Source organism: Anarhichas minor, unplaced genomic scaffold (assembly GCF_050575085.1).
Source record: "Anarhichas minor isolate MPS153535 unplaced genomic scaffold, ASM5057508v1 ptg000012l, whole genome shotgun sequence".
Classification (NCBI taxonomy): Eukaryota; Metazoa; Chordata; class Actinopteri; order Perciformes; family Anarhichadidae; genus Anarhichas; species Anarhichas minor.
The window spans coordinates 1,316,438-1,337,746 of NW_027466458.1; the positions used below are offsets into that span (position 1 = coordinate 1,316,438).

At 45.2% G+C, this 21,309-nt stretch overlaps 1 protein-coding gene across 1 annotated transcript in view; it reads right to left on the reverse strand.

Moving 5' to 3' along the window:
- The window catches only part of grin2bb (glutamate receptor, ionotropic, N-methyl D-aspartate 2B, genome duplicate b), a 71,053-nt gene continuing 49,744 nt past the window's right edge, over positions 1-21,309 (reverse strand). Inside the window, exons 8-15 of the mRNA XM_076090830.1 lie at positions 21,049-21,220; positions 19,170-19,323; positions 17,618-17,743; positions 16,093-16,322; positions 13,999-14,159; positions 12,598-12,785; positions 6,945-7,183; positions 1-3,804 (exon numbers count right to left, since the gene is read on the reverse strand). Coding sequence (XP_075946945.1) covers positions 1,429-3,804; positions 6,945-7,183; positions 12,598-12,785; positions 13,999-14,159; positions 16,093-16,322; positions 17,618-17,743; positions 19,170-19,323; positions 21,049-21,220 — 3,646 coding nt within the window. The 3' untranslated portion in view covers positions 1-1,428. The remainder of the gene's footprint in view (positions 3,805-6,944; positions 7,184-12,597; positions 12,786-13,998; positions 14,160-16,092; positions 16,323-17,617; positions 17,744-19,169; positions 19,324-21,048; positions 21,221-21,309) is intronic.

Below are 21,309 nucleotides of genomic sequence, written 5' to 3' on the forward strand. Positions count from 1 at the left end.
ACCACTGTCAGATCTTAAATGGACCAGAGGCCAGTTAGCTTAGCTTAGCACAAAGACTGGAAACGGAGGGATAGCAGCTCGCCCGGCTGTGTCCAAAGATAAGAAAATCTGCCAACCAGCACTCTACAGCTCACTAATTAACACGTTGTAGCTTGTTTTTTCTTTAATCTGTAAAAAGAAGTGACACATTGTGTGGACTATTTCTTGGCTGAACATCATGGCAACTACAAGAAAGTCCAGCAGCTATCCCTCCTACATGTCATTTTTACACTTCTTGCAACCCTTGTAAACCTGCTATTGGTTGTTGGGGATCTACTTAAGAATTTCAGCTTCCTCTACGGCAGCTTTGTATTACAACGTCTGTTAAATGCCTAAAAGTCTGCCATGCTCGTGAAACTCTGCCCTCGTCAGACTTCTTCAGGTGTGTTTTCACACTCTGATCAATTAGACTAGTTGTTTGCAGGTGGATCTGTCTGCCAACAGAGCAGATCCCGTGTGTAGAAAATCTGTAACAATCCTTTAAGGCACATCCAGCTCAAAATGTGAGACCCATTTGGTACTGCCGAGCAGAGAAAAACGGAGGGGAAACAGCAAATCAGTATGATGATGTTGCTTCAGTAGCTGAAAAAAAAGGAGACCTTCTTTGCAAATTTATAAGTACATAGAATGTACTCAGCAAGTCATGCCTTTCACATACACTTCACAGCACTCAAGAGTAAGAAAAGTAAAAAAAAAAAAATCAAACATGAAGAATTAATAGCAAAGAAGAGTCCAAAGTACAGGAACCCCCGAAAATAGATCGAACGACATGGTCTCCTGTAATATTGGTAAGCTAAGAAAGAATTAACATCATACAAATATGTAACATGAACTATTTAAATCAATAAAATTGAAAGAAAGAAAAAAACTAAACAATCCAAAACCGATCATCGTTAAACACTGGAATAATATTCAATAATATTATTAACATTATCAATACAATTATTATTAGTTTACCCTGTTACTTCAACAGAAGCGTTGATTTCTCATTCATGATTGTATTTCCGTTGTTAAACAAAATGTTTGTTTTGGTGTTAAGGAACTGCAGGAGGGAGGGAAAGACGATGAGCGTGTGCAGAGAGCAGAGACTGGAGATTTGATTTCACTCCCCCCCCCTTCCTTCCCTCCCTGCCTATCTTTCTCTGAGCGTCGGAGCAGCACCAGAATCCTCTTTCCTCATTTAGAACTTGTCTCCCGCCAGACTTCACAGCTTAGCCTGCAGTGGCCTCTGTGCATCGTCCAAATTCGTCGAGAACGACACACACAGCATTGTGTCTCCTCGTTCTCGCCGCACTGAGAGGTCATCAGCATCTGTATGTTTCTCTCGCCCCTTTTCTTCGCCCACTTCATCTTCTCCCTCTCTCTCTCTCTCTTCCTCCGTCATCACCCTCAGACGTCTGACTCAATGCTGGAGAGCTTTTCATAAACGTGTCCATTGCTGGCACCGTTGAAGGATCTCTGTCCCGGCCCCAGACCTAATGTGTCCCTGCCCACCAGCAGTGGCTTGCTGGCCCCGTGGTGGTTCCCCATGGGCCCCCCAACCCCGCTCAGACACAGATCTTTGGGGAACCTAGGGGCCACATTGGACATCACCCCAGCTGTGGCGGACACGGGCAAATAGGAAGTCGTTCCCATGGAGCCGTGGAAGTCCCCTCCTCCTCGGCTGTTGTTGAGAAGCTGCTGCTGCTGCTGCGTCTGTGGCTTTTTGACGTAGTACGGTTTGGCGCCGTGTAATAGACACTGGTCGTCGCCGAAGGTTGGGATGAAGGGGTTCTGGTTCACCTTATCTGGGTAGAGAGATTTAGACAAGGAGTAAGTCCCGGCCCCTCTGCTGCTACCACCACTGCCACCATCACCACCACCACCTCCCATCATAGCTCTATCTCTGTCTCTCTCCCCTACGGACCGCTGATGCAACCCACCTTCGCCTCCGCGGAACAAACTGAAGGAGGAGCCTCCCTTTGCCCTATCCCCGCCTACTCCCCCAAACATGGAAGACTCTCTTTCCCCTGCGTACCTCTCAAACATGTGAGCGTAAGGGCTGGGGCCCTCCATGAAGCGGTCTTTGTCTTTCAAGCTCACACTCCGCAACTTCCCCCCGCCGCCCCCTCCCATGCGGCCCGCCCCCTCCCGCTGCAGGTCCACAAACGTGTCATACGAGTGCTGCCTCCTTAACACCCTCCCGCCCGGCCCTAGTTTCCTGCGCTGCGCCTGTGCCTGAGTTTGTGCTTTGCTGGGTCCTAGGCTACTCTTCACTCCGGCGAACACCATGTTGTTATCCTCGCTGATGTTGTAAAGGTTGCTCGGCGGGATCTTACACGAGTCACAGCGCTTGCAGCTAGCGGAGCTGGGGCGACTGCTGCTACCGCCAACCCCGCTAGCCTGGCAAGCGCCGCCTCCTCCCACGCCTCCACCGTGGTGACACACATTGTGGGAGTTACGACACTCCCAGTCGCCCCCTGCTATGCCCCCACCTCCCAGCCCAGAAACTCCCTTCTCCCAGCAGGTGTGGGCCTGCTGCCCTGCCGACACTGAGCCGAGCCCACCTTTACACTCTGGCTTCTTGCCTTTACCTTTGAGGAAGTCTTCCACAGGTACTAAGCTTTTACAGATACCACCACCACTACCACCGCCCACGCCGCTTCCTCCACTTCCACCCTCTTGCTCCCACTTGGCCTTGCCCTCCTTGGAGCGGAACTGGTCCGCATAGAAATCCCTCAGGTTCTCTTTGTCTTTGCGGAACAAGTAAGGTGAAGAATTACCCCCTCCGCCTCCCCTCTTCCGCTCCAGGGGAGGTGAGACCGTGCGGTGTGCCAGGGGCCCGTGGGAGAAGTGGTGGTGGACGGTGTGGTGGTGGGCTCTCCTCCTGAGGCCGCTCAGCTCTATCTCGTCCTGCTCCCGTCGGCACTTGGCCGAAGCTGGCCTCTTTTTCAGGCTGTCCCTGTACTGCTTACGCCGCTTGTTGTTGCCTTCCAGGTTGCCGTAGGTGACAGTGTGCGTGGAGATATCCGAGACATCCGAGCGAATGTTCCCATCGTCCCCCCCTGAGCCTCCCCCGCGCCCACCACAGTACCTGTCATGACCCCCGATGAGCCCCGTGCTGGATGCACCTCCTTTGAAAGAAAACCTGCCGTATACATTGTTTCCCTTGAACCCACCCTGGCTGGAATCCGCAGGGGTGTGGCCAGCAATCAGGTCAAACTTATTGGTATTCCTGTGAGTCATGGAGGGGCGGGGCTGGGTGGTGAAGATGGGCGCTACCCCTCCCCCTAAACTGTCGCAATCGAACATGCCCCCCTCCAACGAGCTAGTGCTGCCTAAGCTACGCGGCCTGTTAGGCGGGGGGCCGGACATACCCAGAGCCGAGGCCGGGTGGTGGTGCAGGTAATGGTCCTGGTACAGGTTGCTGTCCTTCAGGGGCAAGTTACCAAAAGTCCTCTCCACCTCGCTGATGTAGTCACTGAACATGTTGTCCTCTGGCAGGTAGGGAGGAGCTGACTTGCAGTCGACGGGGTGGCCCACCAAGCTGCGCCGGTGCTCCTGGATATCGTAGATGGCCGAGTCACGGCCGCTGTGGCTGTACTCCAGGGCGGCGTGCGGCGAGCCGTTAATGCCCGGGACGGCGGTCATGTCCTTGGCAGTGCGGAGCAAGCGCAGGATGTTGGAGTGGGTGTTGTTCATGTTCTTCTTCATGGTGGCCGAGGGCGAGTCTATGGTGGACTTGTTTTCCTCAATTTGTACCCCGTGGATGCAGCTCCAGATACCCTGGAGTGTGAAGATTAGAAGAAGAAAAAAAGGGAGGTGGAGAGAGGAAGAGAGGGTGAGACAGGCCATGGGAAGGAGAAAGAATAAGAGTGAGAGTGGTGAGGTACGATGCCCAAGGGAGAAGCAAAGACCAGTAAAATGTGAGGCGGTAGTAAGGAGTCGAGAACCAAAGGGGGTTTAATGTTAGAGAGAGGAAGTCAAACGGCAGACACATAAACAGAATGAGAGAGAGAGAGAGAGGCAAACAGGGGCGGAGAGAGACTAATGCATTGCCATGTTTTCTCTGACCACCCTCTTGTTTACACACTATTAAACAGTAATAGGGGCTGAGTTCATAAGTGACTTTTCTCGGGGGAACAGCGCGGACGTTCACAGCTGCTGCTCAGCCCTCCACCTCAGATTGAAGGGAACCGAGGGAGCAGATCAAAGCCCTGATTGATAACACAAGGGTTGCTGTAAGCTCATGGTTCTGACCACCGATCAATAGCTTTAATCAATGTAATTTTAATTCAGCTGACCCTGGTGCCACTGACTTTTGCCTAATTTTCCTTTCATAAAAAGAAAAAATTGTCAAGGAAATGAATCACTTTGCAAGAGTAAATCTGATTTTCTTACGATATTAAGACACCAATCGTCTTTTTAAAATGTCATAATCCATCAGTGTGTACGTTTGTTTTGGTTTGTCGGTTGGAGCAGGATTTTCGAGAGAGGGGAAAGCCTTTCGCGAGCGAAGTCAAACAAGCGTGTTTAAATGGGGGCCGAGGGGATCTGTGGTCGAGGCGACAGCCAAATCCGAAAGGTCGAGGACACACTACCCACCAGCCAGCACGCGGGCCAACTTTCCTCAAAGGCGTCAACTTGTCAGAAACAGTTTCTGTCTGTCTCTTAGTCACTTTCCCCGTCGCCGAGCCACATTCATGAATGTGAATCGTCGTCCCTGCTCTTCTTTTATGCCTCCGTTCTCTCTTTGTGTCTGTTTTATCTCCGTTTCCGGGTGCTCCGGTGAGCGGCAGCCAATCCAATGGGATTGTCTGTCTTTATCTCTCTACATCTATAGCTACTACAGCTGCCGTGAAAAGGTAATAGAACAGAGGTTCCTTGCACACCACTGTGTCTATCCTTTTCTACTCCGCCTTTGTCCCGCTACCCATTTTATTCTTTATCATGACTCTGGCTGACTGATCTCTTTTTCTTCCTCTGTATTTTATTAGCCCTTTGTGCTCTCATCACTTGTCCGTCCTTACACTTTCTATATACTGTATTAGAAAACAGTTTTCTTCAATGCCGCACTATCTTTAATATTTTTTCTTCCTCGCACCCAACTCGAGTGTTAAACCAGGCGTGGAAATGCATAAAAGATATCAGGCTGTAGAAGCACCTCTTGAATCGGTGTATGCACTCAAAATGGATGTTGTAAAATCCGTCTCAAACGTGTCGGAGCTTAGGGTGAATCGTAAAGCTACCATGCACAAAACAGTGCTTATGTTTTGCATTACCAAAGACAGTGGGAGATTCCTGCCAATTTAACAAAAAAGAAAAGAAAAGGAAACGGCATGTTCCTGAAGTGCTCAAGGCCAGATCTATTTATGAAGTGCTTTCAGGTTAGTCTGAGTAGGTGTTAACCAGACGACATTACAATTAGAAAACACCAAACACATAAACACCGGTGTCCTTTTCTCAGACAAATAATGACTGAGACAATTTGTATGCAACAACAACACCCCCCTCTCCCCCCTCCTTAAAAGGCAACATTATGCAAATTAATTACGCCTCAAGTGATTATTTATATGAACCCCAAGCAGCCTGCTTCAATAACTCTGAGAGGCACCTTATTAAGTGACTCATCTGAGCAGAGTCGTAACCGTGCTTGTTAACCCGATAAATGGTGGACTTTTCTCAAAGATTGCAGGCTTTGTTAACCCTTTCAGGGCCTGAGGATTCAGTGATGGAGGCTTGCTGATGCCGGTTGTCATCAGCTGTCTCGCTGTCATTCAGCAAATCAAAAGCCTTGGTCTTCATAACGCTGGTTGTAACTGCTTCGTGTGTGCTGTTGGCGATCCAGGCGACACATTTGTTTTCCACTGTCCTTAATAAGTGAAGAGGCTAAATAGTTGCCTGTCATTTGTTAGTTTGGTAAGTTATTCACATGCTAAGTGTTCTCTCTTGACCTCCATGAACTGAGTAGAAGTTGCCCATATGCTTGAACTGGATGCTTGTTGGACTTTCCGAAATCAACAAACCTGACAATCACGGCCGCTTCATGCAGCGATTGGCCAGGTGTGAGGAAAGTTACGACATCAAGGTTGGGCTCTCTCTTTTTTTTTCATTTTGTGCCTAATTACTTTTCCTGTGTTAAAAAAACGATGCATTTGATGAGATTGAAAATGTGCGCTTATCATATCTCGTCCCCCTCTCTATCACGGCTGCCTTATCATCCCGCCTTCGAATGTGTGGCCGTTCCTAAGAGCTATAAACATTTTGCCTTCAGCCGTCACATCTTATGAACTTGTGAGTTTTGATCATACTGACACCTTAACTTTAAGTAAACCTTCAACTTTAACATATATTTGTCATGAGTCCACTGTAAGCCAGTAGCAGCAGTCATTTGCACCACAAACCTCACAGATTTCACCAGTTACTCGTGTTACGTTTCTGTAAAGAGTGCTCATATTTAACAACTCCAGAATTATGATTTGTTTTTTCAGGACAAACCTATAATTCTAAATATAGAAATATCCATCATAAACCTTTATTATTCAGATGACATTTAAAAAAAAAAAATAGTGCTGGTTATTTTAATAAAAGTGAACTGCTGCTGACTATATTGCTGTAATGTTGTGCTCCCTTTGACTTGCAGTGTTTTATACAAATTGAAAATGTTGAATTTCTGTAGAATTTAGACAAGCGAAGATATCTTTTTAGCGTACAGCACAGGATGCTGTTGACTTGTGTTTTGCTGTTTAACTACTGCCTGGGCTAAAAAAAGTCACAGATTAAGTCAGCTGAGTCATCGCATCCCGCAGACTGACTCGATACACCTCAACCGAAAGCCAGCGGTTTGAAAACAACCCCTCTCTTGATCTTTCTGTCGAGGGGGGGAGACAAAGGTCAGACCTAAAATAAAACACGAGCACACTCACCCTGCTAATGGAGAAGGTGGCCCCGGGTTGCCCCGTGCACATGCCCATGAAGCAGAAGCGCAGCTGCCAGTAGAACCAATGTTCACAGATGAAGGTGATCAGCGACAGGATCATGGCGGCGCCGAGCATGTAGAAGACCCCCGCCATGTTGTCCACATCCAGCTGGCTGCTCATCACCTCGTTCTTCTCGTTGTGGCAAATGCCCGTCAGCCACAGGGCCTCAAACTCCTCCATATCACCTGGAGGAAGGAGAGGGAGACACACACACACACACAGGTTACTGTATCGAGGCGTCAGTGTTCATGTTGCGCTTCAGTGAGTTCGCCCATAGGTGTCTGAACATTTAAGTGCGAGTACAAAAAGAGAGGGCACATTTCTTTGGGGGGGATGGGAAGTCGATGCCAAAAACAGCTCAGGTCTCATGTACGTGCAACAAATGTCAAGTTGCATTATTTTGACTGAACGTCCCCCTGAGGATCATCCTCATTAAGGATTGCTTATGGAAGGCTATCCCTTCCTTGTTGTGGGGAGGGGAAAAAAACAAAACACAACCGCCTGCTGGGACTCGACAGTCCTCGGGGAGGAAGTGCGTGTGGTCATGTGACGAGCGCTTCCGCCCAAATATGTCTCCCCCTCACTTCCACATACCTGGGGGGACTGCTGAGGGGAGAGGACACGTCCAGAGAGATTTGTTTGATCTGCACCAATGGACTGTTGTGTGTGTCTGTTGGAGATCAAGGGGGGTATGTATTTTCCCACTGCTTGCCAAACACTGTTTTGTGAATGGATGTGTGTTCGTCTCAGACAGCTGTTCACTACTTTTCAGTCAGACTTTCTTACCAGATTGAACCTCACTGAGAGAAAAGAAAGTGCAGTGATAAGTGGCAGATTAGTTAACATGCTGATGAGCGCCGAACAGAAAGTAGTCAAAAACATATTAAATCTGGAAAGAATGAGAAAAGTATTTCGTTTAATGTATTTTATTCATGAAATAAATATACAATTATTTACACTCTTTCATTTTCTTTCTCTGAGTTGGATGAGAAGATCGATTCCCCTGTTACGTCTGTGTATTAACTACAAAGCAGGAGCCAGGAGGCTATTAGCTTAGCTTAGCATAAAGGCTGGGACCAGGGGGTAAACTACTAGCCTAGCTATGTCCACAGCTGAAAAAAAAATAAAGCTCAGCAATCAACATTTTACATCTTATTAATTTAAACCAAAAGCGTGAGATATACAACCAACAACTTTGTTTTTTAGGGGAAGTTACATGCTGGAACTATTTCTTGACAAACAGTTTTTCCATCCAAAGGGCTCTTCTGTGAAGTGTCTCGGGCTGTAGCGCAGGTTGCCAGACGCAGTTGTAGAGCACAGCTTTTAGTATAGGTCTCTGTACAATGGCAGCAAACCTGGCAACCTCACTGTGGCGACTAGAGGAAGTCACTGCCTCTAGTGTTTTTTTTGCCAAGCAAATAACTCCCCACATCACCACACAGTTTAATTTTTACATTTCTGTTTGTGTACAGATTAAAGAAACGGAATACATGTTAATAAATTAGCTTTAGAGGTGCTGGTACTGGTCCCCCCTGGCTTCCAGTCCGCTAAGCTAGCTAAGCTAATTGCCTGCTGCCTCCGGCTCCGTACTTAATGCACAGACATGATAGTGGTAGAAATCTTCTCATCGGACACCCGCAAAGAAAGCGAGTAAGCCGATTTACTAAAATGTCTATTTCGATGTGTCATAGCTAAATGTATTAGTGATAACTGCATGTCAAAATTGGAAACTGAAAATTGGTTCCCATTTAGAACCAGTGTCCCATTCTTGACAGCAGTCGAACCATTGATTCTTCATATCAGCCCGCATGTTTTCAATGACAATGCCATACGGGCAGGATGAACACCTCCTGGATGCACACTCCACACTCTGTGTGAACCAAAATTGAATCACGACAGCAATTGATTAAGAACCGGATAAAAGAGCAGAATCTATAAAGTAATTGAAATCTTTATTTTCGTAATGATTCCCTGCATTCTAGTCCTCCCTCCATCCGTATTCATCATCTTTGCCATCCTCCTCCTCCTCCTCCTCCTCCACCGTCAACATTTCTCCCACCTCCCTCCTGATCCTGCTCAGATGAAGAGGCACTCGGTTTCCTGTTAGTAGGCCATCGCTGATCCTTTTCCCTCTGCGCCTAAGACTTACATCATGTTCATACCTGGACTCTAACAGGACGTGACAGATGGGAGCAAACATCGATGAGTCTGATCTCTTAACCTGGAGCGTCGCATGAGTGCTGACAGCTGAACAGTCTGCATGAAGTGATGAGAGTTAATGTCTGACGCGTTGGCCTCGTGTCGACAGTACAATAAGACTTTACTTCCATTTGGAAAATTTGCGCGGACACGTTTGTCTGATATTTAAGCGTGCACACAGTCACATGCATACATGTCCAGACTGCCATCTGAGCGTACATCACTCAGCAGCATATGTCGAGGTCTGGGTCGGTTTGCTTCCTAAAGATCTGATCCGAGGTGAATGTTCCCTCTGCACTGACCCCGTCATCCATAACACAGCCGGATGGAAGGTGGTAGCACACTGGAGAAAAACATGTATTTGTGTGTGTGTGTGTGTGTGTGTGTGTGTCAACGTGCTGTACAATATATGGTCTGGCAGGTGGTGGAGCACATACTGTCTCTGGAGGTGGAGTGCTCCTGTAGGTGGACTCTTCAAAGGCAACGATTCACATCAGGAACAATCTTTTCTTTTTCATGAAGCTTATTTCTATATTTATTCATTATTTGTTTAAGCATGTTATACTGTCAGTTGTGATTTTGTTGTTGTATTATTATACTTACTATACAGCTATGCATCTTATAAAGCAGGATTACGATACTAATATATATATATACTATATACGATAATAATATTTCAACTGAAACATTATAGTCTAAGGTTGTGTGTTTGTATATTCACCTATAGTGATAGTTCTACAAGTGTTGTGTTTGTAGCTCATTGTCTATCAGTGGTGGGCCGTCAGGGCCAGCAAAGCCTTCTCTGCTGGCCTAGACAGAATTACAAAGTTATAGCTATTTTATAATTTTATAATTTTTCATAAATACACATGCATTATAGTTTTTTTCCCCATTAGCTTATTTTCTCATTGCACAGCTACTGTCTTCCTCAGTTGCTCTGCTTCCAGTGCAGCTTGTTTTAAGTAGAGCTTTTATCCATTTAGATTTCAAACTGCATCCCTTTGCAGTTTAACTGAATGGGGACGATATTGTTGATTGGCATAGTCTTCAACCAATCAGATCTTTAGTTTGACATGTTGGGCGTATTCTTTGACGTGCCAGAGCCTGCTAGCTGGCCTAGCCATACGTGATTGGTCAGTGGGCTAGCGTGATATGTTGGGCGGTGACAGTCCCAATATCTGCTGCCTCTGTCGAGTGGACATTTTCAGCCCTCAAACGCATTAAAACCTATTCAAGAAATACAACTGGGTTGCTCGACTGTCTTCACTGGTGTCCATGAATCGAGAAGGACTTCTTGGAACTAAAACGCACAATTTCAATACGTTTCACAGCAGAATAACTGGCTCTAAGAAACTAAAACGTGCATTACAGATTGATGGTTTCCTGTGATGTCCCATTGTAGTGAGAACACTATGTGGACCAGGAGCTTCAGAACGTGTTTAAACAGGCTCACTTCATCAAGTTCAGTTGCAGTGTTCAATTTACAACCAACATGTAGGTGTTGTTATAGGCAGGAGGGGTATATTTGTACCTGAAGGTCTATTGTCTCAATATCCGTCCATACTGATGGGAAATGTCCCTGCAGTGCATCCTGCATCAGCCCCGACCTCCGCGTCATTTGGGAGCGGAACCAGTTCAAACAGAGGGGCCGAATAAGGCATCCTAACCAATACACACAAACCACCCCAACTGGCTCAATCCTCTCATCATGACAGAGCAGCAGCTTGATACAGAGGTCCTTGTGGATCACTGCGCTCGTCATTCTCTCCCCGTCACCCTGCCGACTTCTTTCGGTCACCACACAAAACACACAACAACAGCTGGGGCTCAAAAACAAAAAGCCGACCTACAAACTGAGAGCGTTGCTCTGCGGCACACGCGGTGTCATAAGGGCTGCTTTCTCCTTGAAGTCCAGCGATGGGACACGGACTCATCATTCAAATCAGTGAATTAATCAGCTGGTGAAACGGTGCTTCACTAATAATTTCTACAAAGACACGTGTGCTTGTTATGAACACTCAGGGCAGCCTACTGAGCTCCCTGCACATCACTAAGCAGCCACTGGAGTTGGTAAAGGGTTTAAATTATTTACGCACTTTTCAAAATCATAAGCTGAGCTTTGCGGCCTTTATGTCTGATCCTTCTAATGTAGCTTACAAGCTATCAGAGAGAACATCTTAGAAACCTATACTCGTCTAAATCAGAGAGGGATTTTACTTTGAATATGTCAAGCTGGTAGACAAAAGGGATTGTAAACATTGTTAATACCAGAAAGCTCTCACACAAATATTTAAGGTGTCCCCTGTTGGATGAATAAGACTGACAGTCCATGTGACACTGATAAGAAATAAAACAATTACAACAGCCCAACAGCATTCACAGAGCTCCTTCTACCTACCTTCAGTTAAAGGGACAGTGCACCCCAAAATTAAAAACTCGTATTCATCCTCTTACCTGTAGTGCTATTTATCAGTCTAGATTGTTTTGGTGTGAGTTGCCTGGTGTTGGATATAGTGGCTGTTGAGATGTCGGCCTTCTCTCAAATATAATGGGACTATATGGCACCCGGCTTGTGGTGCTTAAATCGCCCCCCCCCCCCCCCAAAAAGATACATCTAAAAAAAACTCAACAGCAATGTCTCTTTACAGAAATCATTACCAGGTTACTCAAAATAATGTAGTATGTGCTGCCAGAACCTCCTAAATCACCAAACAAAGTTCCACACTCAAGCTTTCACTTCTCCAGCTGCAGCAGCTGCAGCCTCTCAGGCCTGCCGCTACATCACTGTTGATTGAGGACTGAACTGTGCCAGTCTGGCTCAGGAGGTCTCATCGAATGCCGGGATCCACCAGCAGGTTCTTGGCTTGTTACCATGACAAACACCGACCACCTTCTGAGTCACAGCCTCCTCACAGCTGCTTCCACGACTTCCCGTCTCCAACTTTAATACACTGATGAGAGCATAACTTCATTTTGAGATTCTCCACCTTAATGATCGCTGCGTCTTGTTTATTGAAATCTGTAGCAGTGATTCAACTCTGAAGGGAAGTTCATTTGGTTGTCCTGTAATATTGTTGTTAAAACGTTACACCTCTGAGAAGGTGTCACGAAGTTTAGGCCATTTGTCTGTGGGATATTCACTGTGAGGATATTACAATACAAATAGTACACCATTTGAAACATTATCCCCAAAACAATATGCATATGAGTGATTGTGTGTGTATTTCTACATTAAAGTGGCAATCGACAACAGCAGCTATAAGACCTGATTATCTGTTGTTGTTTCATCAAAAGCAACAGATATAAAGCCAAGTAGAAATGCCACCATTATTGCTTCAGTATGATGATATTTACAAGGCCTCTTCATTGAAATAAAGAAATGTTATTCCAAGTCCCTTACCATCTCCAAACAGCATGAGGATGGCCAGATCCACGGCTCGTTTCCAGCCCGAGCCCTTCTGGATGGCGATGCCGTAGCCGGTGGAGGCGAACACCTTGCCGCTCCCGATGGTGACCAGCTTACAGCCCTCGTCTCTGCCCGCCATGTAGTTCAGCACCGCCGCGTCGTAGATGAAGGCATCCAGTTTGCTGCAGAGCGCCACAGAAGGAAAGTGGGTTAGAAGAACATTTTGACATTGTAAAAGTGTTTTGTTGTTTCCTTAACATTTCTGGAAAGTGTCCCGAAGCGCTTCGTAATTTGGCACTAATTATAGAGTAGATTTAGACTGTTGTATCAGTTAGTTAGGTGTGTTAAGTTTAAAAACAGTTGTTGATTTCAGGAGTAATTTCCATGTAATGTAGGAACCGCTCCATGTCAACCCAAGTAAATATTTATAGGAGACTGCACTCTCCATTAATGTTGAATTGCATGTGCACATTTCTGCCTGTTCAGGCGACCTACTGTGCTCTGATTAAAACACTCTAGGAAACGCTGGCTTAGCATTTAATTGGAATTAATTAATCAAAACTGTGAACTCTCTCTCTCTCTCTATTTCAGCTATAATTAATGACAAATTGCATAGTTATTTCAAGGAAACTTAGAAGGAAATTATTAGAAATTCATGGGTCCATAAAATAAATTGTAATCAGTCAAAACATTGCTCGGGAAAATGTTTAGGAAAAGCGATTGTGCATGTTATGAGATATTTCACTTTGAATTCAAACTCACATAATATACCGGAAAGTCAATATAGGGCCTAATAACTAAATTGACCATTTCACAAATACTGTAACATACTGTCTGAGCTGAAACCTTTTCCTTGTATTCTACTTGATTCAGATCTATCCAGATCATGGGTAAATTAAGTCATGGGTAAATTGACAAAATAACCTCCAGCTTGGCGACAAACTACCATCTAACGGTGCCTCGGTGCGCTTACAGGCCTCTGTGGTCATTCAGCTCAAACTCTCACCAAACACCACAGGTACATCAACACTTTGCATTCTTAATCCTTTAAGCGGCGGCTGATAAACACATTGGAGGACAGGGAGAGAGAAAGAGTGAAAAGGAAAGGAAGAGACGGGGCTTTCACTGCAACCACGGGCTACGCTGCTATTCTGGGTGCCGGTGGCTGATACACAGCTCCGCTGGCTGCCCACGAACATCACCCAGAATGCTCCCTCTTCCTTCTGTCTCCCTCTCCTCACTCCTTCATCATCTTTTCTCTGTATTGCATCAGCACAGGACCTCACAGCTCCATCGCGCTCGTCTCTTTTCTCCCTGCTGGGATCCTTTCAACTCCCTCCCTCCTCACATCACCCCCATCATCTGTCTCTCCATCCTCCCCCCCCCCATCCTCACCCGGACTTCAGACTGTACAGTGCCTCGTCTACATTCTTCTGGTGGAAGCTGGTCATGTATTGATGCATGTCCCGGTAGTTGTTGCGGATGTTGCGCTCTGTGCTCCCGTTGGGCACCGTGCCAAACCGGAACGGGGGCGAGAATTCATTAGGGTTCTGGAACTGTTTTGTCAAACAGAAACAGGAAACTTATTAATGAAATGCTTTGAGTTGAGCCCAATAGACAGACAAACATGTACAATACACCAGATCAAGATCAACAATAAAGATCCTCCATTCAGATGATTAGTGTAGGGCTGCAACTGATGAATATCTACATGACTGATTACTGAATTTCTGGATTAATCATTTGGTTTATAAAATGTTGGAAAAACTGACAAATATCATTATTTCTAAGGCCCAAGGTGACAAGTTTGTCTGAACAGTCCTACACCCATAACAAATTCCGATCACGTAAGACAAAGACAAGACAGAAAGAGAAGAAAAGCAGCAGATCCTCACAATAAGTAATTCACATTTTGACGTTTTTGCTTGAAAGTGCTTTTAAATTGATAAAGATTTGCTCAAAAATGTTGCTGATTTGATTTCTGTTGTTCGACTAATTGATTGGTCAACAAATTGTTTCAGCTCTAATTTAGTTGATAAATAAAATTTAAGGCCCAATTCATAGAAAATCAATTCAAGACGCTCAGTCAATCAACAACAATGTTGATAATCGTTTAATCATTGAAGCTATCTATTAAGCAAACATGACAAACATTTGCTGGTTACAGCTTTTAAAATTGGAGGATTTGCTGCTTTTCTTTGTTTTATATCTTTGTAAATTGAGGGTTATGGTGCGTTCACACCAAACATGATGCAAATTTTTCGCGCAAGTAGATTACAAACGTGACGCTGTGTCGCCAAAGCCTATCAGCGTGGAGATTGTCCTCCTGTCATCACTGATGTCCTGGCGTTGTTAAATCTGAAACTACCGAGGAAAAAGATTGTAGCCGTATGTTCACCCAGAGCTCTACGATACCTGATATTAGTAGAGACCAAATTAAACTGTGTGTAAATGTATGTGTATAAACCATATGGTACAAACAATGAAAACAACGCTGCCGTATTTATGCCTATATGACGTTTTTGAGTGTTGATGGAGCTGCTACAATGTTAGCATAACCTAGCACCAGATAGCTCCATTGAGAAAACAAGTATTTTAGAAGTTATTTGCTTGTCGTCTTGTGGAGAGAACAAACAAAACATGAATTCAGACTTTTTACAAACCGGTCATTCTGTAGTTATTTGTTTTTTTGTCAGTTTATTGCAATTAAATTACAGTCAAATCTGTTTATTTTGTGTTCATACAGCTGTAGTAAACAGCCGACGTGTTGCTTGCTAGACACAGCGAATACAGCTCGATGAAATAGATAAGCCACTCCTCCTCTACGGCGCGTCTAGCGCAAATGACGCGAATAACCACAAATGGTCCCGCGAGTAAACTACCGCGAGTAAACTACCACGAGTAACGCGACGCGTTTTGGTGTGAACGTAGCATTAGGCAAAACAGGCAATTTGAAAACAATCACCATGGACGTGTGATGGGTACTTTTTACATTTAGTTTTTTTGACCAAACCAGTGATCCCCCAGGAGGGGAACTTCTAGCTAGGGGGACTCCTGAAAAGATTGTGGAACAGCTCACTTTTTTATATAAATTATGAGTTACAGCAGGCAGACTGGCTGCCCAGGAATCTCCTGAAAAACACGTGTTGCGATGTAAAGTGCATGAAAACTAGTTGGCATTGTGAAACAGCTTGAGCAACAGATAGTGGTCATACTGAACATATGCATTCATGACCATCATTAAATTGTATGATGAACAAAAAAAATGACTCATAATCTGTATAAATAAAAGGTCAAATAAAATACATAATAAAAAGCGAAAATAAATCTTTAGTGGCAGCCCTAATTCGTGATCCCGCTAACAGACTCTCATCTACTCACACAAACTCCAAAAACCGTCCACACTCGGTCTCACAACACCCTACGTTACGGTCTTTCACACACCCGCTCCCCCGCCACACGGCCCCACACATTGCCTTAGATTCACACCTTTTTATCCGACAGGCCCGACACCTGGTCGACGTACTCCTCCTGGATCATGAAGGCAGCCAGGTTGGCAGTGTAGGAGGCAAGGAAGATGACAGCGAAGAAGGCCCACACCGACACCATGATCTTACTGGTGGTCCCTTTGGGATTCTGCACGGGGACGGAGTTGTTGAAAACCAGACCCCAAAGCAGCCAGACGGCCTTACCGATGGTGAAAGAGGGGCCGCCGGGTTCTGGGAGAGACATGGAAAGAGGAGGGAGGGGTGCAAAGAAAGATAAGAGAGCAGTTTGACAGATCCCAGGTGCTACTTCACTTCATCTGCATTTGCTCGTGACCGCCGTAGTGGGATGCACTTGATGGACGGCGGCGACAAAGACTGGATTTATTCTCATCCTTTAGTTTGTCAGTGATCGCAGGATCCACATGGGCTCTTCCAGCCTCTGCCGTGACAACCCACTGATGCAGACTACCTCTGATCCACCTACCGCGATGGCAGCATGACAAGGTAACAGGATAGAAGCACTACCTACTGTAGCTCTGTGGCATCACAGACAGGGAGGCAGAGAGAGAAAAGGGGGAGGGGGGTAGATGGGCACGCAGCAGGCTACAATTATGCTACAGCTGGAGCAGGTAAAGGACAACAGCCTTACATAACCTGGCGATTAAACCACACACACTATACACTGTTGACAGAAGACAGTCAGAAAACACTAACATAACTCCAAACCAAACACCATTACTCTTCTCCCCTCTGGTCCTTGATTTAAAAAAAGAAAAAGGCTGTGAGCAGCCATAAATCACATCTCTGATTTTATGTTGAGTGGCTGCCGTTGTAGCAGCCTAATGCAATCCTGAGAGTCAAACAGAGCTGGGTGTATAAAACCTGGAGAAAAAATAGATTGAATCTGAACCATCGATTTTGAGGGGCAAATTGATTTGAATGGCCTGCTGGAACCGAATTTGATTCAACAGCGCAGTGTTATTCCATACTGTCAGACACCATTGAACCTGACACATATTTTCAATGTATGGTAATAGATCTACTTAAGTGTCCTCACCGGTTTTACAACCCTCGATGTGTGTAACAACGGTGTGTCATATTTGAGAACGGCACAATAAACAAAAAAAAGACGCAATGCAAGAACAGAGGAGTCTTTGTTCACACTGTGACGCTAAGAATACTTTCGGATCACCTATCGGGCTCTTGTCAATGATCCTTGTCATTAGTGAAAGAGCTCAAGTGACTGTAGATGGAGATAAGTACTCCACGGCTTCGAGTAGAAAGCGATCCAATCACGCTCATTCAGAGGGGATTGTCAAGTAATTTAGCACACAAGGGGCTTTGTTTGAATGCTACATTCAAGGTAACGAAACCTGCCAACGAAGTCTTCATTTCGGCACGTGAGGTCGCCTGATAATTAACCTCATTGTCACTTTTTTGGAGCATGCGTTGACTGGGTCTGATGGTGTGTGTGTCTGAGCATGTGTGTGTGTGTGTGTGTGTGTGTGTGCGCGCAATCCTCTCACCTCGTCCATCTGCCAGGCAGCGATTGTAACCCACAGGGCTGAAGTACTCAAACACAAACACAGACACGGCCGACACCATCAGCAACATCACAAACATCATCACCCAGACATCAGCGCTGAAGGGCTCTGAAACACAGAGAGGGAGCGAGAGAGAGAGGGGGTGAGGGGGAAGCAGAGGAAGTGGAAACGGGCATGAGGGAGGGTTGTGGAAAGACAGAGACAGGAAGTTGATTAAACCAAATTAAAGAAAATGATAAAAAATCCCCCCCTGGTATCAACATGATTACTTGTATTCAGACTGTGTGCTCATTGTTGCACAGTGATGGATTGTGCCTGTGTTTGTGTGAACAGTAACAAGCACTTCTCAAGAGACAAACTGAGAGGGAGCTTGGTATGTGTGAATGGACAGATGTACTCATTGAAGTGGTGCACATTTCCCACCACTCGCACCCTGCTTTGCAATTTTCACACACAGACCAATCAGTGACAATCACCATAGTACTGCAGTTAACAATACAATCTCACTACAAGGTCCATTTAGTAGCTTGCTCTGGAGCTTTCAGTTCTAGCGCACAATCTTCATCCGCGGATGGAAAAGTAAATGTTCCAATTTGAAAAAAATGTTGTGCACTTTTTCTCATTAAATTGGTAACAGCCTCACTGTTTTACTGTCCACTCTAACAGAGCTCTAGTAATATACTCCTGCTGCTGGTTCACATTAAAATTGTATATCAAAGGGCGGACAGCGACAGTTCATCATAAATATGTCTTCGAAACACTTTTAGGGTCTACTTTATATCTTCCTGGGAGTAATGGAAAAAGCAGGTGAAGCCGCAGTGAGCTGTGACACCTCCATCTCCTCAGGTAGCCAGCGCTTCTGTGCCCTGCTGTTGTGTGCAAAACATGACGTCACCTTTCTCGTGACATGTTGGAAAACGTACAATAACTGACTGACCTGAAAAAAAAATAGCCGCTCAACGAGAATTGTGGGACCTGTAGTATCATACCACACTTGCTGTTCCCGCGGCAACAACAAGTGTCGCCATATCAACCAGGACTGAAATCTTAAGGATGACAACGCTAAGACACTACTAATGCACGGAGACGCCTTGAAAGTGGTCAGAACAATGGGGATTTTGAACGTCGATTATTCCATGACGACTTGTGTGTGCGATACAGTTGAAAGCTCCAGAACAGCCACTGAACGCACCTTGTGGTGAGATTAGTTTCCAAAGGTCAAGAACAGCTCAACCGTAGCGCTTTCACAAGATAATGTTGACGTACAAGTATGTGCATTTCGGGATTTAGTGATGTTCACAGAAAAATACACTTTCATCTGCATTTTATGTCACCATGTAACTTGTTAGGTTTCGTGCTGCTGGAACAAACCAATCAACACAATTAAACAGCGTCTTTGTTTTGTGAAAAAACACTTGTACTCGTGCGTGATTGTGCATTTATTATTCGATATCTGAGTATGTGTGTGTGTGCGTGTAAGTGTTCTCGACTGTGTTGTACATCTGCCAAAAGCACCAGGTGCCCGCGTCCTCACCAAGGAAGGCGGAGGGGGACACGGTGCCGTTGCTACGGGAGACCATGACACTGATCCCCGTCTCAATGAAAGGCACAGAGAAGTCAATGACCTCGGACCTCTCCTCGTTGATGGTGAGCGAACCCACTGCCATGTGGGCATTCTTCAGCACCACCTGAGGGTCAGCCACAGACAGACAGAGACAGACGGGAGAGGGGAAACGGGGAGGGTCAGTGCTGACTATTCCCAGGATTGCGGGGAAAACAGAGAGGCGAAAGAAACATTTTGGGCAAGTCAGTCAGTGCTGCAGTTTGTACACAAGAGACCATCTTTGCCAAGTAGGAGAAGGGGATCATTACAACCCTGGGTCAGTATTCGACTCCCCACCGACCCCAGAATCCCTCCCGAGTGAGTTCAGGTATATTTAAGTTTCTGGAGCCTCGGGCCGTGAATAAAAATGGAGCACAAAAGACTGTTTTAATAAGAGATATGTTTGCCAGAGTGAGCAGGAATCCTACGCTCCGTTTAGTTTTTTTCTCTGTTCGTCACACTTCTTCATAGGCTTGCTTTATTCTTTTTCTCTCTCTCTCATCCTGTTTTCTGCGTCTGTTGTCCTGCTGTCCTGTGCCCCCCCCCCCCCCCCCCCCCCATCAAATGAAATCATTAGCTGCTTGCTTAGGCATTTCAGGACATGGACTACCGCTTCCATGCATGCATGAACTGCACATTTGTTTTCTCCAATGTCTTTATGCTGATGTATGTTACATGAATAATAAATATAAGTATAGGTTGACGTTGGATGCTGGAATTTTTACACTACCCTGCACATCTTGACTCAACTACGTTCTTAAGATAGTAATAAAGTGGCTGGTTGTATGCCATAATCAATTAAGTTGCACGTCACATTGATCTGTGAAGGTTTTCGCTGAATGTCTAATGTGTGCAGTAGGGAAGTGCGTCTTTCCCTGGGGCTCTCTCTCTCTCTCTCTCTCTCTCTCTCTCTCTCTCTCTCTCTCTCCTCCAATCGCTTTCTCCTTCCCCATGTCTTTTTTTTCTCCATCTCTGATTAGGAGCCTCACTGTCCTCCTCCAGAGGTTTTCCGGAGCTGATCACAGATCCCCCTCAGGCCGGGTTGTGGGGAACCAGTGCAGCTCGATGGCTGACAAAGACAGTGAGAAAGAGACACTCAGACAATATAATTAGCCCTATCATAAAAATAAATTCCCATGGGCACCAAAACACTCTCGCCAGTTGTAGTAGTGTTAACATTAGTATTAGATTACATACTTACTTGCTATATTTTTTTTTTTTACTTTTTGCAAAGCAATTTAATCTGTGCATTGTATTCACTTTATAAAGAATAGTGAATTAAAAACTAACATAAGAGCAGCAAAACTGATGAGCAAAGGAAAAGAGTGAAAAAACAACAAACATACACACACATATGTTAAATAAATAAACATAAGGCATAATGAATAAATGAAAACGGAATTCAATTTAAGACATGTTAATCCATAGCTGTTGTTTCACAATCTTACACATTTTAAAATGACCTCCATCAGGCTCCATTAAACAAATGCAAAGAGAGAGAGAGAAGCCTGGTAACCAAAATCTCATCTGAAATAGCAACTTTTTCTTACTTTCCAAAATAGCAGAAGTTAAATCTGACTCTGCGATTATTTTTGACAATCTTTCCACACATTTTTCCCTGTGTCATAATAAATAGTGTTGCATGTCTTCATGGAGGCATGCTGAATGCAGTGCACTTTTAAGAAAATAGTTAAATGAAAAAAATATCTGTCCATCAGCGAAACAGAATCAGAGCCAGTAACTCATCAAGGACAGGTGGAATCAACGGTGTCATTTTGTTTATGTGTAAAATACAGAGACGTGTCCTCACCTCACCAACCAAGCCGTTCCATGTCCCGTTAACCTTCTTGCCATGTTTGCCGTTGGTGACCAGATAGAGGTCGTAAGTGAACTTGACCGCCTTGCCAATCTTCTTCAGGATGTCAATACAGAAACCTTTGCAGCAGCGCTTGATGTAAATCCCTGAATCGCCAGTTTGATTGCTGGTACAGAGAGGACGATAAGTAAAGGAAGGGGAACAGGAGGAACAGTTGATTTGGGTTCAGGTCCATTAAACTAGCAGATTCAAAAG